At 42.6% G+C, this 18,662-nt stretch overlaps 1 protein-coding gene across 2 annotated transcripts in view; it reads left to right on the forward strand.

The window, feature by feature from the left end:
* FKBP9 (FKBP prolyl isomerase 9) overlaps window positions 1-18,039 on the forward strand; it is a 33,750-nt gene extending 15,711 nt beyond the window's left edge. The window contains exons 3-11 of one of the 2 annotated variants that reach the window (XM_075418655.1): window positions 2,801-2,946; window positions 3,519-3,708; window positions 4,475-4,620; window positions 5,835-6,024; window positions 8,324-8,469; window positions 9,732-9,918; window positions 12,760-12,905; window positions 14,454-14,617; window positions 16,398-18,038. In XM_075418655.1, the coding sequence (XP_075274770.1) occupies window positions 2,859-2,946; window positions 3,519-3,708; window positions 4,475-4,620; window positions 5,835-6,024; window positions 8,324-8,469; window positions 9,732-9,918; window positions 12,760-12,905; window positions 14,454-14,617; window positions 16,398-16,580 (1,440 nt within the window). In that variant the 5' untranslated portion in view covers window positions 2,801-2,858 and the 3' untranslated portion in view covers window positions 16,581-18,038. Of the gene's footprint in view, window positions 1-2,800; window positions 2,947-3,518; window positions 3,709-4,474; window positions 4,621-5,834; window positions 6,025-8,323; window positions 8,470-9,731; window positions 9,919-12,759; window positions 12,906-14,453; window positions 14,618-16,397 lie in introns of both variants that reach the window. The other variant, XM_075418654.1, reaches the window with a different exon arrangement.
* The last annotated feature ends 623 nt before the right edge of the window (window positions 18,040-18,662 follow it).

The following is an 18,662-nucleotide window of genomic DNA, read 5'->3' on the forward strand; positions in this document are numbered from 1 at the left end:
GCAGCCCTAGGGAAATAACTGCCTTTCACAGTAAGCCCAGCTCTTCCTCCGGAGCTGACTGTTCGCCCGATAAAGTGCGGGATGCGGTAGCTGGCATTGGTGCGGTTTTGGTGAAAAAGCACAGCCAGGACATTCGTTGGCAGCTGAACAGTCTTGGAAAATAAGTCTTAGCTGCAGATGTGAGGACACGCAAAGAAGAGCAGCGTCCTCACTTCTCATTTTACAAATATGTGACAATTGGAAAACCAGCCATGTGTTCAGCAATGTGTTTCTGATTTCTGCAGATACACACTGGGGCTTACTGGTACGCTGAGTTGTGCCAGCGAGTTTCTGCACTGAGGCAGGGCACCTGGACACCTGGAGGGTCTTCCCAAGTGCTGGCTCTGGTTTAATTCCAAGTTCCGTGTCATTTGGCTCCGAATTATTTGGAGCAGGAACAGGCTGTGCAGACCTGTACAGCCTATATCTCTTCGGGTCCTCTAAATACCAGTAAATAAATAAGAATGATGGTAGTCTAATCTAGCTTGAGTATTTGTGTGGCCGTTTTCGTTTCAGAAGGGTGTAAAAAGTCAGGTTGGTTCAGCTTGTCATGTTTTTTCTAGACGGTGGCTCATGCTGGCATACATTTTGTTATTTGCTAGCTATGGTCTTTTTTTAAGATTGATTGATGACTGGTCTGTCATGTTAAGACAGTAGAAAATTAGGAGGTTTTATGTTCTGTAGGTTAATGGAAGAAATATTTTGGAGTATTTGTCATAAAATCTTAAGTGTTCCCTGCATACAAGTTAAAGATACTCAATCAATTTATACTAAAATTAGCCTATTAGAAAGCCCATTTTTCTACCTGTCGGAGCTGCTACCTGTTTTTTTTTTTTAGTAAGTTTATGAAAGTGCTTGCCAGCATCAGTTTAGTCAAACACTGCTATGAAATTGGTCTAGAAAATACTCTGGGTGTTGAACTAAGGGCCGTTTTATTTGTTTCTTCTTCAACTGCTGAAAATGTTCTTGAGGTTTAAAATTATTTTTCTGTATTTCCAAGTAGAAGAGAGTAATACAGCTCTTCTTGTTAGCAGGCTGTTGACAGTCCTAATACTCATGACTGCGTCACATAAATTAACTACTGTGCCTGTTTATTCCTTTTTTCTCCCCATCAGCATTTGCATTTTTATTTCCTTGACCATAAACTGATTTGCATTTTTAAGTCTGAATTTAATTGCCTAGTCATCTGCTGTGAATTTGGCCAATTGCTCTAACAGAAAATAATTTTCCTTAGTTTTAAGGAGTCTGCAAAGCAGTCAGTCCCGCAAAGCTGCATGATCTGTTTTTCTTAATTGTAGGTTTATTTTTGGCCAAAAAAAGCTCTTCTAAGTCCATCCCAGATGTATTGCTAAGCTTTGTCAATCGCTACAAAATACCACTTTTTGGGGTTTCTTAGAACCTATTATGTTATTAGTCTTAACATCCTAATTATGTTTTTGTGTGTGTAACAGAATTTGTCAGGAGCTAATTTAAATATTTTCCATCCTTGCCTGGGAGTAGGAATATTTGTGCAACCGAAAGTGTATGGTCGGTTTAGAGAGTTGTTTATTTTAAGGGAAATGTTTGCCAGGAAAAGAAATGATGCAGGAACAGGAAGATCACTCAGTGAAATATTTGAGGGCTTCAAGGCTCTGGGACTGTTAGGAGGCTCAGTATGTTGTGGAAGTGATGTGTACAGTCTTCGAAGGAAAGTTTGACATCATTTCCCCAGCGATATCTAGTACTGGCTGCTTTCCAGAATATTTTAGCAGGCAAAGAGGCGCAATCCTTTTTTTTAAATTATTTTTTCCAGTCCTGCCTTTTTTCAGGGGGGAAGGGGAGTCCTTTGAATTACAAAAGGAATTTGAGAAAATGGAAGGAGTAAAAGCTTAAAAATAGGCACGAAGCTTTTGAAATGCTTCCTGCTGTATGTTTATACATTGCTTAAATAACAGCAGTAATTCAGGCGCAGCAGAGTGGGGTCATTGTGCGGATTTAAGGTGGTCAGACTAATCATGTAAGCTAATGTTAATGTTCTGCTGTGGTCACGCTGCTGCTCTCTGTGGAAAACTTTGTTATCATTTAAGCATCATTTCTTCTACCTTTCAAATGTTCATGTATTATTGCAGTAGAAGATCATTTAGCTAGCTGTCTTGATCTGGCAAACTTGCTATTTAAAGCACATCTCTATTTTTTGATTGTTTAAGTCTTAATGACATGAGAGCTGGGAATGTGGAGAAGAAAATAAGTATCCATCTGGAGAAAATAAAGAACCAATTGGCCGGTCTCACAACTATTACTCGAAAAGGCATCTTTTTCCCTTTCCTCTTCTCCCACAGAGTCCCCACCTGTGATGTCTCAGGTTGTAAAGTTTATCAGTCTCACGTAGTATTTTTGTGGTATTACTCACCAAAATCGATATGCTGAGATCCTCTGTGGGAGCAGCCATCCTTTCACGTCTTCTAATAGCGTTTCAGTTTTTTTTCTCATCCGTGATTTTCCAGTACTGGTTATAGTATTAGTGTGTAAGTGAGCTGTTTGTAGTTACAGGCTTCAGGTGCTTGCAGTGTCCATCGCACACTGCTAGAACACGTTTCAGGTAGATGCTGAGCAGTGAGCAGAAGGTCTCAGAAACATTTAGATTTGCCCTTTTTCTTAGCAGCTGTCTTACGATAAAGTTGCGCTAACGGGGCAAGGGGGACACAAGGTTAAACTCTCAAAAAAATAGTGGAATGATGGCTGAATGAACCGCTAACATTTTTGCTCACTTTCACCTCTCTAGCTATGACCGGGGATCCACGTTCAACGTGTTTGTGGGAAAAGGTCAGCTTATCGCTGGGATGGACGAAGCCCTGGTCGGGATGTGCGTGAACGAGCGGCGGTTCGTGAAGATTCCCCCCAAGCTCGCCTACGGGAGCGAAGGCGTCTGTAAGTGCAGCGCCGGGCGGGTGAACGCCTGGTTGGGCAGGTGATTCAGCAGAGCAGTTAGAAAATGGCGTGACGGAAGAGAAGGGGCAGGAATTGCATTTCACAGAGGTTCTGCTCTGCTCCGGGGTGTTCGTTGAGCCAGTAGCCGAGCTGATCGCTCCAGGCTCCCTCTGCTGCAGAAGGAAGAGCTGTTGACTGTAGAGCACCTTCAGCAAAGGAACCTTGCTGCCGAAGTTAACTAGTTATTTATACCTACCTCGTTAAATAGTTACTGTGTTTTGGCGTTGTAGTGCTGCACAAGGCCTTGTCAGTGCCAAAAGCGGCTTTGCTCTACACACTCGTAGAGGCAATAAATGCTAAATCAAGATCAGTTTGCCTGATAGACATATTGCCAGATTCCCGCCCTTAGGTAGCAGCAACAGTGACAAGGGGCCAGGGGGATATAAGCGTAAGAAGGATCAGGGTGTGCATTATGTGCCTTTGTTTTTGGGTATGCGTGGCTTGGTTCCCTTTTCGCTGGTGCCCTGTACAAAAAGGGAAAGAAAACTGGTTATGTCATTTTGCTTTTGCAGCTGGTGTGATTCCCCCCAACTCTGTGCTCCATTTCGATGTGCTCCTGATAGACCTTTGGAACTCGGAGGATGAAGTGCAGGTTCAGACTTACTTCAAACCTGAGAAGTGTCCTCGGACAGTCCAGGTGTCGGACTTTGTACGATACCATTACAATGGAACATTCTTGGATGGGACTCTGTTTGATTCAAGGTACTCAGCTGGTTGTGTGTCTTTTGTGTATTTTAACAGGTATCTGATGTCACCTGAAACCATCATTTACTCCCCCTTCAACCATCATTTACTCCCTCTTCACTGGTATAACAATTAATGCCAATTGCTCAGAAACACAAGAAATGAAAGCTAGCATTGTAGAAGTCTCAGTAATTTATTGAGGGGTTATGGGGCAGCAGTACTGACTCAAACCAATAAACGAGTACATCATTTCTGAGTGGGGATTACGAGCCCAGATCCTTCCCCCCGCCCCCTTTTTTTTTTTCCAAATTCCATTCCCTGCATCTATATTACTGTTTATTTGCAGTCTAAAAAATTCTATAACCACTGCAGCATAGCTATTAAAGTTAGATACAAGCTTTATAAACTAAGCGAAGCATGTAATGAAATAGAGGTACTAACACTTTCATACTGAGATTTGAAGTTTACAGCATGTGTATTTCAGTAAAGTTTGGTGGAAAATGGTGCTTTAATAACAGCTGCCATTCTGTTTGTGAGCCAGTTTTCAAAACCTCTGTTGCGTACCTGAAATAGCTGAGTGCTCTGGGAAGCACTACCCAGCCAGCCCGTGGTAAATCAAGGAGCAGTATTTGTGAAGCAGCAAGTTATGAATTATATTGTGCATAGCATGTGGCTTTTGAGGATTAATATTGTTCTTTCCTGTGGCTGTCTGACATTTGTGTGTGGTTTTGTTTTGTTTTGTTTTCATGGTTTTGTTTTGTTTTGTTTTGTTTTCCATTTTTAGCCATAATCGAATGCGAACTTATGATACCTATGTGGGAATTGGATGGCTGATTCCTGGTATGGACCAAGGTCTCTTGGGAATGTGCGTAGGAGAGAAGCGCATTATCACAATACCACCTTTCCTGGCATATGGAGAAGATGGAGATGGTAAAAGTTATCTTTTTTTTTTTTTTGATCCAAGTCATCCATATTTTAAAACAAACTTAGTGTATTTTAAATTTATGGGCAGCATTATTACTGATTTCAGACAGATGGAACAAAGTGAAGAAAAGAGAGGTTCAAAGTGTATTATGTATAAGGTTGTACTGGTTAGCAAGTACAAGATTTTTTTTTTTAATTTAAACAGTAAGTTGCTTAGCAGACATATTGTTGATACAATTGTAATCTGTATACTGAAATTTCATTTGGAGAATATAGTCTGTGATTAATATCTAGTGGCTTCAAAAACTGGAAGTCAGGTGACTGCATACTTCTTTCAATGACTGCCACAGAGGACAGAAAACTTTTGAAAAAGAAAAATGTGTTTTTAGTTCCAGTTTTGTTCTTTTTTTTGCAAGCAATGCCCTAATAATAACTATTGGATGGATTAATTGTCCTATGAGATTGTATGCATCCTGCAGGTTATACACAGAGGTCCCCATGTCATATGAGAGGGCAATTGGGTATAGTTTGGGACGCTTTCTTAAATTCTTTCTCTGCTCTAATGTTTAAGAATGTGTCTGTGGTGTAGAAGGTTTCATACCCCAGCATGAATTCATTACTGTTAACTGTGATAGCCATCTCCATAGATAACAAAACTTCGTAGAGTTGTGCTTTAAAATTTTGCCAAGATCTTGGCCTCAATGGTTCCCAGTCAAAGCAACCCACACTATAATTTGTGTATTGGTGGAAAGGTACTTTTTCACTGAGATACTCAATTTACCCTTCTTCAACTTGCATCATGCGGTCTCCTGTTTTGATATTAATAGGATGGGAAGAGCAGATGTACCAAATTCGCATTCTGATGGTTATTTTATGCAATTCTATGAGGCGTGTTGGAAATACTGGTAGACTAAGCTGTGTAGCTCAGGCAGAGCTGGTGTATATTGACTAAGATGTGTGTTGTTGAAGAGGCTGTTGGTTTTGGTGAAGCAGTGCCACCACAACAGGAACAGAATGAAATAACTGAGTCGGAGAGTAAAGTGACAAACCCACACACGAAACAAAAAAATGACTGACTAGAAGCAGATCATGCTAATTTGTTTTGGGAGGGGAGGTGCCTGATCTTCAGCAGTAGGTTACTTTTCTTCAGCAAACATGTTTAGGCTGCTTGTAGAACACTTGCTCTTTCTTACCAACTTTCTGCTCTAATGCTTTTGTAGGTAAGGACATCCCTGGCCAAGCTTCTCTCGTCTTTGATGTGGCTTTGCTAGATCTCCATAACCCCAAAGATGGTATTACTATTGAGAACCAGCACGTGCCTGAATCCTGCGAGCGGAGAAGCCAGACGGGAGACTTTCTTCGATACCATTACAACGGCACACTTTTGGATGGCACGTTGTTTGATTCCAGGTAACCGAACCATTCAGCCCTACAGATCCCATTTCCAGTTTGGCTCATCTATCTGGTCCGTAATATGCCCAAATACAGTTCTTTGCTTTTCCTTCCTTTTTGAAATTTGTGAGTGGAGTTGGAGTCTTCTGTTCTTAAAAAACTCGTAGAAGCCTTTTCAGTATGGGAAGGAAGACAAAGGCCCATGTTGTGTCATGGCAATATCACAGACGCCATCTAGGGGTGATGATCCCCCTCGTGAAGCTTTGTACGCTCTAGGCACTCGAGCCTGAAGACGTTTTGCCCCATGGGCTTTATCTGCCAAGTAGGTAATGCTCCTGAAGAGAGAGAAGATAAAGATGATTCCCGTTTTATGTCCTGAGAGTTGTGAGTCTGTGAGCTAGTGGCTAGTCTGAGGTTAATCTTAGGACAGCCTTTCCCTTTGTACTTGAAAGCTGCTTGCATTTTGAAGGCTGGTGTCTTTCAAGACTGAATTCAGCAGTGGGGTTTCTGTGATAAAGGAGGAAGGATTGCTGTCACTTCAGATTCAAAGCTCTCTGGGCACATGAGCCTCGTGTACAGAATTATACGATGAATAATAATACCCTTGTAGCTTCCTTTCACTTTTGTTTGCTCTTTAATGAGCAGTACTTTACTTGCTCACGCCAGCTTTCAGAACAGCTGGCACAAGTAGCTAAAAAGAGTTGAAGATGAGCCACAGTAAACTGTTTTGTGAAATAAACTCGTGGGAAAATGTTTAGTACTACTGCAGCTGCTGCAAGCTGAAGATCAGGATCAGTTTGCAAACATAGGCTGCGTAGTATGCCACTTGTGCTACTTCCCATGAGGAGGAGTCAGCTGTATCTCATGTAATTGAATTGAGGTGCGGTAAGGTTCAGAATCAACCCTGACCTCCCCATTCAGCTGCCCAGCTTGGTGGGAGGATAGAAGCCCAGACACCTGCATCAGCCGTCATCGCTGTAGACTAATTTACAGCTTATGAAAACTTCTAAGTTAAGAACTTAAAGCTTATCCACAGTGCACCTACCCAGAATCTCTCTTTTCTGGGACGTAAATGAGTGTTGTCTGCAGTAATTAAACAATATTTTAAAATGGCTGTAGTATTTATATTAGGGTTGTTGTCAATAAATAGTAATAAATACTTTGTGGGCAGCAGCCTCTAAATCATTCTCAAATGCTGACAGTTGTCAGAGGGCTTATTTGTTAGAGTGTCGTAACCTGGTTGCCTGCCAAGAAAGGCTGATATCTAACAGGTATCCATAAAGAAATAGAGCAGCTAATGATAGTTATTGAAAGCCTTGGAGTTGGGCAGGAAAAATGTTCTCACTAGTACAGGGAGCATGCCGAAAGCACTGCGAATGGCTGGGGTCGAGAGCTCTAATAACAATTGTCCTTCGTTTTTTCCCCTCTGCAATATTCAGTTGCAGAACTGCCCCTGGGCAGCTCAGCCAGGGCTGTCTGGACCCAGAGCAGTTGAATAAACCTCTGGGTTATATCCGGGTCTGTGCTGATCTTGCTCATGCCCAGAGCTGCCTTGTAAAGATGAATTCAGCCCTTGCTGCCTTGCCTTCCTTGGGTAGTGCCTTCATGTAATGTGCCTTGAAGAAAGGCGGAAGACAGACACATCCTTACAACAAACATCATTTGTTGCCGTAGGCTTGTTTTATTGTATCATCAGATGTTGAAGCAGATCCCTCAACTTACGTACAAGTGATTGGCATAGTTTGGAAGGGAGGGACAGTATTGATACTGTTTTGGTGTCATGACTCATGTTAATACTGTGCCTCCCAGGAGAACCTATTTATCTCACCTCCTGCCTGGAGTAGTTGAACCACATAGCTGTGGTTGCAAAATGAGATAGTCTGAAGGGTGTCTCATGAAAATGAACGTAAACGGTATCTAGTTGATAAGCACTTATTAAAGCAGAGTCAGAGCAGAGGATAATTTAAAGGGGGAAACCATTTTTTTTCAGTTACTTATCAAAACATGTTTTCTGTTTAGTCTAAAATACATAAACAGGTTGGATTTTCTTTCAAGATATAGTAGAAACGTATTTGCAGAGAAGCAGTGCCATAGCCAGGGTCCCAGTACTGATTAGCAAATGATGAGCATCACTGATTATGAAACTTGGTGGCCTAGAGTCACTGAGCATGGCGATTGCATTGTGCCTCTCAGGTGCCTGGTCAGTGACTGTGTGTTTGACCTTAACTGGTTTAAGAACTCTGTTGCAGACCTATTGCAAGATTGTGTGTTTTCTTGAGTGCACCTGACACTGCTAAAATGCAAATATTTTCCATAGCTATTCAAGAAATCGTACGTATGACACCTATGTCGGGAAAGGTTATGTGATTGCTGGAATGGATGAAGGTTTGCTAGGTGTATGCACTGGTGAAAAAAGAAGAATAATAATCCCTCCTCATCTTGGATATGGAGAAGAAGGAAGAGGTGAGCTTGACTTGTCATTCAAGTCTTCCATAATTAATAATGTTTCCTTTATTGTTTAGTGCATCTGTGTGTAGTTCCATTGTTTTGGCATTTGAAAGGCTTATGAATTAATTAGTTCGTTGTTTTGTGGGCATGCAACTGACAGGATTACACCCAGAATTTGAAAAATTGTTTTAATTAGCTAAACAGGCAGGACAATAAGAACGCAGAACAATCTCACGTGTAATTGGTGACCTGAGATTATTTGGCTAATTAGTGTTGCAGGCAGACTGGTACCTGGTGACCTGAACTCATTTGGATAGTCAGTGTTTCAGACAGACTGGTGCTTGGATGCCGGGAGCTTTGCGGTGTGAGATCTTCCTTCCTGTGTGTCGTCACAAGCTCTGTATGCCAGATGAATTAATTGTGTTGAGTTTTCTTCCTTGTTCCTTCCACAGCCACAGGTTTTGTGGACTCCTAAGCCACCTCTGTAAACGGTGGATGCATGTAACAGCAAAGTACCTGTGCATGTATAGCATACAGTTAAGGTTCCTTTGGGAAAACTCGTTAGTACCTAAAAAGATTGCTGTGAGAGGTTGAATACGATAACCCTTCTGGCCGATCAGTTCTATGGCTGGTGTTTCAAAAGGTACCTCCTGGGATGTTGTTTGGAAAAAGTGAGTTAGAAGAGAAGCCTCTGTTCTGGGAGTGCAGATTCTGTGCTGTTGATCTGGGTGTTAGACTCCTCCAAAACCGAGTCCTGGGTCTGGATGTGTCTGTCGGTCTTGGTAATGCGATTGCACGTTGTCCTGGGAAGGGGGGGAAGAAGTCACTTACTATCAGGATGTTTTAAGGAAATGTAACCTTTTGGACAGAATGGCGTTCCTTGACACATGAGAAGTTCTGTGAGAATTTTGATGACCAATAACAAATTGGTATCTGAAACATGAATAAGTCACTTGGGATGGCCACAGGAAATATATGGCTCTTCCTTAATTTCTGCATAATTTTCAAATTCAGAATAATGGAAATTTTTTCCTTTGGTGTTGAACTGAGTGCCTGTTTAGTGCTTTTCCACTGGTTCACTTTCCTACACTGGATGCGGCTTGCATCTGCTGCGTGCAGAGGAGATGTAACCCTTTAAGTCTGAACAAGAAGAGCAGAGTGACCCGGTAGCAGACACGGTGGGAATACGTATTCCTACAGGGGTGCAGTACCTGGTCATCTGAAGCCTGTTTGGGTTCCGTTTCTTTCTCTACTTGCCTAATTTGCTTCCTATTTAGGAAAGATTCCAGGATCTGCCGTGCTGGTCTTTGACATCCACGTGGTTGATTTCCACAACCCCTCGGATTCGGTCAGCATTACGGTTAACTACAAACCTTCCAACTGTACCGTACTGAGTAAGAAGGGAGATTACTTGAAGTATCACTACAATGCTTCGCTCCTGGACGGTACTTTGCTAGACTCGACGTAAGTATATTACCTGGTTAAAGAAAAAAGTCCCTAGCAGCTGTGAAAGCAGAACGAATTGCCCATAAAGTGGGCTGGCAGGGAATAATGAATTTTTAAGTGAAAAATGGAGTATTTACATATAATGTATTTTTCTTTTCCTGTCTGCCTGCCTAAGATATAAAGGAGGAAGACAAGAAAAAGACAATCCATCATGGCATAATGAGAGAACTGGTAACAAAGTGGGTGTAGGAATGTGTTGGAGAAGAACATAAACACTATAGGTGGGGTGACGAGACAGGGTGTCTGTATGGCCCTCTGTTTGGAAGGGCTAATTCAGGTGTCTGGGCCAGTCAGACTGGAGCGACACAGGGCTCCATGTGAACAAACTGTCCGAGTGTGTTTGGTTTCTTGGGTAGGATTTGCACTCTGCACTGATTCGGTGATCCTGAGAGAGGGCTGGTGGGGATGCTCGGTGTAGTCTAGTTAAAGCTAGCTTGAGTGTAGCTGATAGTAAATGGTCACTGTCACGTTTGTACCACACATGGGTGCTCATTTTCCTGTACTGTAGCGTTGCGCTAAGTGTCAGCATGGAGAAACTATCAAGAGGGCTTGTTCGTGACTGTGGTTATAATGTTCCTCTTCCTTCTTCCTGTTGACAGTAGGTTTATGAGGGAAGAAGAGATTGCTCCGGTCTGTCTCATGTAGAACTAAAGTAAGCCCATCACGCTGTTCGCTGCAGCTACAAGAATAACTCTGCTAGCTTTTTTTCTGCCTTCATCTTTTGGATAGTGCAAGTCACCTAAACAATATTTTATTTTTGGAAGGGAAGTTGGGAAAAGCTATTTTTAAGCAGGTTTTAATTAGCATAGGAAGCAGCTCATAGTTTTCACAGTGTACACAGTAGCTTGCAGAGATGAAAAGCTGGCTTACGTTGAAGCACATGGTGTGATGCTGTAGGCAAGTATGTATGCAAGTAATGTGTTTGGATTTAAAACCCTTTTATATGGCAGGAAAGCTCAGTTCGCATTTTGTAGCAGGAACCAAGGGATGCTGTCGCGTTAAAAGGGGTAAGGGAGTCTGATAAGCAGCAAAAGGAGAGCCCTCCCGTTGAGTCACAAGGTTCAGAGCAGACCCCCTTGCATTCTAAACTCTCTCTCAGAGAGGAGTCCAGGTGCGGCTGGATCTACTCCTACTCCTAGTCCCAGACTTGGTCAATGGTTTATGTCTACAGGGTGAAGTGTGTAGCCACTTGTCAGATTCAGCTTGCCTGTCAGAGCCTCTCCAAGGACTTTCACTGAAACAGTTTCACAAAGTGGAAACAATAGGTAATTTATTCAAGGGACAGGCATCACAGATTCGGGATTGCTGTTGATAAATGCACTGTCTACAAAAGTTGAGCTCAAAGGTAATGGTTTAGGGCTTTAGTTAACAATGTGTTCCCGGGGGTACGTCTGACAAAGTCAGAGGCGCAACTCTTACCAAAAAGTCGTCCCTTCTTGGGGGGGAAGAGAGGTTCAGGCCCGTCGACCCGTCCGTCAGGTAAGGTTCTCGCTTGGCTCCTCCTCCTAAAGGGAGCTTTCAAGTGCCAATTTTTATATGTTTGAAAATCCTTTTGCGAGGTGGGACGAAGTCAATTATTATGTGTCGGTTGGCTCTTGGCATGGGATGTCGTGTCGTCAGAAGCGGGACTCAGCAGTTTCGCCTGCCTATGGAGCAGGCATCGTGGTATGCGCTTCTGGGGGCCATCTGTGCTTTATCCGAAGCAATCTCTGGCTGCGCGGCCTCCGCTGCGCCCCACAGATCACTGGGTTTACAGTGATGGGCTGTCCCCCCTTACTTCTGTCTGATAAGATAAGCGCAAGTTAATTGCTCCATTTGTTAACTCTTTGGCTCTTGATGCCCGAGTCCGAGCATGTCTCTCGTCTGGCATGGACAAGTCCAGCAAGGCCATCGATTACAGATGTTGAGACTGTTACATTCAAAGCAGTTTATAGGGAATCAAATATCATGAATCTTGTGCTCCTGATTTTAAGGCTGACCTCCCAGCCACTGAATTGTTTTCTTTCCAAATAATACGCCGTTCTACAAGCATGTCCTGCAGTGCTGCGGCCAAGCCAAACGACCAAAGGAAGGAGGCCGACAGAAGAAAGGGTCCTGCTGTTGTGACACATACCGAGCAAAAAGCCTTAACACTGCACGCTCTGCTTTTAGAATCACAATATGTGTTTAACTTTTGGGGTTTTAACTTGTGATTAATTTCTAATTTTAGACATGAGCCACCAGCAGCAAGGTATAAATCAAAACATAGTGTGGTTAAATAGCAGTAGTAGTGGTACACTTCCGTGCTGTCTTGGTGAAGTGACTACTACATTATAGCGACCGATTTCGTTAAAGGGATGGCTGATCCATGTGAACGCACCCAGATCCGTATAGGTTGGTAGTTCTGGGACAAATGTACATCTGAAATTTTTGCATCTGCTAAAAAGTCCAACTTCATTAGTTGGAAATGCATATGTGAAAGGCAAAGGCCCTTATATTGAGATAAAATACTTTGGGGATTTAATTGGCAGGATTAATGATTTTCGTTGGATTTCATTCAAGAAGCCTATAATTTTAGTACCAGAGGGCTTGTCAACGGTAAGGACACTTCTGTTTGGTGTTGGCTGTAACTTGCTACCTTGAGAACAACTTTAGGTAACCGCTTGGTAGAACAGAGCGTTGGGCATGAAGTTAATTTTTGGCAATGACAGGACACTAACTAGAAATCGCTGTTCCTGCGGTAATTTTGAATAACAGAAATTCTCTGTTGTATGTTGAGGGTTGGTTTTTTGGTTTTTTTTTTTCCTATCCCCACTCCAGACACAGTCTTGGCAAGACCTACAACATAGTTCTGGGATCTGGACAGGTGGTGGTGGGGATGGACATGGGCCTTCAAAACATGTGTGTCGGGGAACGACGAACAGTCATCATTCCACCTCATCTTGGTTATGGAGAAGATGGAGTTGGTAAGTGAACGAAACCTATTGCACATGCACTTAGCATCTCTTGAGCAACTGAAATGCAAATATGCATGTTTTGTTATGTGCTGTGCGTTAGGACATCAGGTGAGGGTCTCTTTGCTGCTTGAATGGGATTTTTTTAGAGGTTTCTCATGTCAATATTTTAGACAACCCCCCACCCCCATTCTCCAGTGAAATGGATGTACTGTCTGTGTAGCATTTTAGGTCATACTGTTGCTGTGGCCAGTAGAAAGACCATCCCAGTACAAAAGGGAGCACACACTCCCAGTAACGTTGCTTTGTCAAAAAGGAAAGCTCCAGGCGCTCTGGCGTTGCAGAGGGCTGTAAACACCGTGCTCTGTGATAGGGGTTTGGGTATTCACGCCTGGACGTGTGACGTGTTATTCAGGAAACAAAACTGAAGAGGACTGTTCAGCTCTAATAGGTTAGAAAATTCAAAGAAACCTGAAAATTCAGAAACTACCTAAACTGAATGCAATCTGTGAAACAGTGTATCGGTGCTGTTGAAACCCCAGCGCCACTACATTTAAGGCAGTTTGCTCTGTTTTAGAGCATGGAGACTTACAAATTTTTAATGATAAAGGCAACAATAATAAAAAGAACAATACAGAAGTGACAAGAACTCTCATCTCCCAGTATGTGTGGTTGTTACTGGTCTTCTGAGTTAAAAGACATGAGGGAAAAGAGTCTATTGATAGATCACTAAGATCAACAAACTGGTGTATGTGGAAACAGCTTAAGTTGCTATCTTCAAAGAATAGCTCCAGAACAGTTTGTATTTTCTAAAGACTGTCTGTCAGGCATCATGTGCCAAGCTTAATGGAGAATTAATTTGTGATAAGAGATGAAGAAGCATTTTCACTTGTACCTGTCTTACATGAAATATGACACAAGTATTATATATGCAACATTTTATACTATTATGTAAAATGGTATAGTTGTATATAATAAATTGAAATTTTCCTTGTAACATAAGAAGTCTGCTGTGTCAAAAGCCATTATAAACGTACCTGTCGTAGGCATTTGCCATCATTCAAATTGCATTCAATATATATGGTCTGAAACATTGCGTGAGTGTCAGTGTTTTGGTATGTACCCGGATATCTGAAGAGATTACTTGTTTGCTACTGGACAGAAGTTAGAGGTGTCCTCAGTTTTCTTTTTCAAGAATAAATTCAACTCCTTCCGTGGTTTCCCTGAGGTAACATCCCAAGCAGTTGCAACACTGTTGAGTCTGGCAGTAGCACCTTGATACACAGTGTATCAGCAAGATTCATTGATTCATTCCTGCAGTTTTATCTTTAGAAATGAAAAAAATGGATGCAGTTCTATTATGAAAGCTTCCTTTATGGTTTGATCACCTCTGCCAAAGTGAACAGGGATATTTGGTGGGATTGGGATCACGGGGCTTGGGGATCACAGTAGAGAAGCACCTGTTGGAGCAGGAAGAGAAATTTAATTGTGGATTAAAAGGAAATATACCCTTCAGTGTAAGTGAGGATAAATATCCCTCTTTGCCATTTGTTGTGACAGAAGGAGAAGTGCCTGGTAGTGCTGTATTAGTTTTCGACATCGAACTGCTGGAGCTGGTGTCTGGCTTGCCTGAAGGGTACATGTTTGTGTGGAACGGGGAAGTCTCTCCCAATCTTTTTGAAGAAATAGACCAGAATCATGATGGAGAGGTTCTTCTGGAGGAGGTAAGCTGACACAGTGAAAACACTTGCAGTGGTTTTCTCCTACCACCATCAATGCAGATGCTGAAGAATGGGGTCTCTCCTCCTCTTCTTCTCCTCCTTTCCTCCTCTTCTCCTCCTCTCCTCTTCTGACATGGTGTTTGTTGTCAAGTTAACGGGATGTCAGTTAGAGCATGGTAGTTTAGCCTTAGAGATAGAACCAAAAAGAAATAGAAGAATGGCCATACTACTTAAGACCATTTACTGTCATGGTCTCCTTGGTCCACAACAGATACATGGTGTAAGAGGCAGAGTTAGTATTCGGCGATCCTGCACTGTGTCGGCCTTCACAGAGTCCGTCAACTGGAGGTTTGTGGTGAATTCTTGGGCCAGAGCTGAGCCTGCAGCAGTGCAGCCAGGAACCGTTTAATCACTTGTGGAGCCTGGCAGTGCACGTGGCTGCTCCATCTGTGGGTGAACTGTGCGCCGTGTGAACAAGTCCCTTTCCCCTTGCTTGCTTCTAAAATCTGCAGTGTGAGAATGTCATTGGGTGCCCTAACTGAAAGCCGCTTGCCTTTGCCACACTGTCCGTGATAATATAAACCTCCGTGAGGTTTTCCTCTGCGGTTTCTCTAATCTGGGAGTTCAATTTTTTTATTCTCTTCTTCAGTCTTCTTTGCTGGCTTTCTCTGTTGTTCTGGTTTGTGTCCTTCCTCGCTCGAGTAGTGCTGCCTGCAGCGCTCGAGGGGTGGGCTGTGGACCTATGGAACAGTGTGAGATGCCGTTGAGCATTTTAACAAGCCAATGGGGCAAAATCAAAATCTTCTTTTCCCTTTTCCTAGCGCTCTCTTCCACCTCTTTGTTTTCCTTCTTTCTCCATCTTGTGTTTACCTCTCCTTCTGCCCTTGCAGAGAAGGAAAGAGCTTTTACCAGTCTAGAGAACAAGCAAGGTGGGATATGTCTATTGCTATCCACATCCTTCTGGTCCCCTAGCAAGGAGGAGAAGCCCAGGAGATGCGGGAGGATGCTTGGCCTAAAAGGTGTAAATGAATGTCAGAAATAGCTCTCGTTGCTGAAGCTTATTTAACGAGTAGTGCCAGAGATAACAGTAGTTGGAAAAGTTATGTTTGACTGTGGACTTTCTGTTTTGGGAAAGCCAGCAGTATGACTTCTGTCAGATGGTTGTCTAACCAGCTTGAATAGCTTCATCAGATGTATCAGGAAAAGGATTTTAGGGAAAGCTAACTTTGTAACCTTGCAACCTTTTCATCGCTCTTCTCCCTTCTCCCACCGAAGTCACAGGAGTCAAGTGGAAGGCCTAATGCCTGAAGCTACTGTAAGAAATCTCACGGTATCCTGATACTTAAAGTCTTGTTTCTGTGTTCCATTCTTTTTTCTTGTCTGTTGTTTTTTTGTAAGATGCCGGTGGATGTGTGTTTTACAGTGTGAGCTTCTTGTATCAGCACGTGGAATTAAACCCCTTCCCTCCATACAGATCTGTTCCTAAGTCACTCTGTTCAACTCATCCTCCCCCTAAATTATGAGAAAGAACTTTTCTTGTTACGGGTGTGGGACCCACTGGAATAAGCGAGGAAATCCCTGCTGAACTCCAGAAAGAGTGATTTAACCTCAGGTGTCTGACCTAATTAGTCTAATTTACGTTGTCACAGTGTACTTGTATCTACACTTCAGTAGTGAAATGCTGAAGAGTCAGAACAAATAAATGCTACTTTGGCGAATACCTTGTCAGTTTGAAATGTCTGTTTCATTGTGAGCTGCTTTCTCCTCCTTTCCCTCCACCTAGTTTTCCGAGTACATTCAAGCTCAAGTCGATTCTGGCAAAGGAAAACTGGCTCCTGGTTTTGATTTTGAAAAGATTGTTAAAAATATGTTTACCAATCAAGACCGGGATGGAAATGGCAAAGTTACCGCTGAAGAATTCAAGTTGAAAGACCAGGAGGCCAGAGAGGAGCACGATGAACTGTAAAGCTAAGAAAAAAAGAAGAGTCCTGAGCTGACCTACTGTCGGAACGTGTGTCCTGGAAGAGGTTTTGGCGAGCACGTTACGGAAAGGTTAGCACTCAGCTAGGTAGCCTGTGTCTGCCTGCGCCCATGTGCTGGCAGACTGTTCAAACAGGAAGAGATTTTCAGTTGGAATCATTAGGTATATTTGAAAAAAATGTTAAGTACCTCAAGGTAGGATGTATAAATGGATAAAGAGTGTACTGCTTTATGTGGTATCGTGAACCACATGGTCTGTTGTTATGCTAAAGATTAGAAGTTGTCATTGAACAATACACGGTCACATGGATGGATGGTAGGCAGAAAATTACTGAGTGCTTTTAAAAGAGTTTTAAAAAACCTTCTGTATCCAAACTATTTCTGCAGGAGAACAAACCCGAAAGTATTCCCCACGAAAATAACCTGTAAACATTGTCAGACGTTGAGCCCCGTTCCTTTGCAAAGGCATGAGCACTCTTTCCAGTAACTGAACAAACTCATGTGAATATTTGCCAGCAGGAGCTCTGATTTGCAAACTGCAGAATGATAATGCAATTGCAAATGATAGCTGTGCCACTGCAAAATTCTGTAAGCTGTGAATTAAATTAAACAGGCCTAGAATTGTAACTGCGTATGTGTTGGGCTTTTACCTTACAAAATAAAAGTTTGCTACCGTGTGCATTGTATTTAATTAACAACCTTGACTCTTCTTGCTGCCCTGTTGAAACAGTGTTCTGGTCAGTGATTCCCAAACCTTTCTAGTTGCAACCTTATTTATAGTTTCGTTAGACTTTAAATATTAGTACTATGGGGTCCCAATACTGTCCTAAATACTGGATAGAACTGATTTTATGTTGGGTTTCTGCCTCCTATTTTGGGAATTGTTAGGCTAACGAGTAAGTACTTTGAGCTTACGCAGCAGAGCAGTCTGGCACGGCAAACAAACAAAAAGACAGTGACAGAATCAAGAAACAGACCCGTCTGTTTATGCCTGCAAACGTGCTGGCCTCTTGCTCGGTACAAAATCGGCCGTGGGAGCACTGCTGAGATTACGTGACTTCGTGGGACAGTCACCCATTGGATCTATAAATGTAGCGAGCGGTTTAATAGCAAACACACTCAACAGACAGATTTTTCTGAAGGCTGTATGACCCCCCCTCAAGCAGACTACGTGTAAAGAGCACAAATAGCTATAGTGCGACAGTGTCAAAGACAAGCAGAAAGGGAGCTGTGTTTCCATGATATGCTTTGTGTTGAGTTTCTTGCTTTTCTTGATCTGTACATGTGGCTTGTAAGCTCCCCGAGACGCTCTTGTTAAAAACTGGTATTGCAGTTGGACGAAAACGTTTTGTGTAGGTTTTTGATACAGTTGTTATAGAAAGGGCAGTGAAATATTTTTTTGAGTTTGATACCATTAAATGTTGGATAACTGATCTTTTTGTTAAATAAAATGTTGATCAACTATTACTGTTAAAGTTTCTTTTTTTTTTCCTGCCATTTTGGTGGGCGGGGAATCTGAGTAGCAACAGATACCCTTCGTGCAGCACTCTCCCTGTGCACCTGGCAGGCTTATCCTGCAGATGTTCAGTATTGCTGTTGATCTTCAGGAAAAATATTTTAAACTAAGATTATTTGATTCAAAATGATTGAGAGTAATAAACCACAATAGAAGATTTTGGTGTAGTGCTTCACACAGGTGAAGTGAAGTCATTCTTTGGCCTTCCAAGGAGTTCCCTAAATTGCCCATCCCATATTGCCGTCAGCTGCGACAGTTGGGAGGGTGATGGCTCTCTCAGCTGGCAACTCCAGCTCCCTGATGGAATTAAATCCTTTTATGTAAGAAACAACATTTCATCCCCCAGGCCAGCGAAAGCAAACTCGCCGGGCTTCGTACCCGAGATTTGATGTTTTCACTCCATCTGTAGCTCCAAAACCCCATCCACTGCACATAAAATGCTGGAAGTGTGGTGTGGTTTGGGGTTGATGCAGATCCCAGTCCTTTATGCCAGATATAAATACTGTGCATATCAGTGGATGGCACTTGCAGTCCAAAAGTTGATGGCCCGAA

This window comes from Opisthocomus hoazin, chromosome 4 (assembly GCF_030867145.1).
Source record: "Opisthocomus hoazin isolate bOpiHoa1 chromosome 4, bOpiHoa1.hap1, whole genome shotgun sequence".
NCBI lineage: Eukaryota > Metazoa > Chordata > Aves > Opisthocomiformes > Opisthocomidae > Opisthocomus > Opisthocomus hoazin.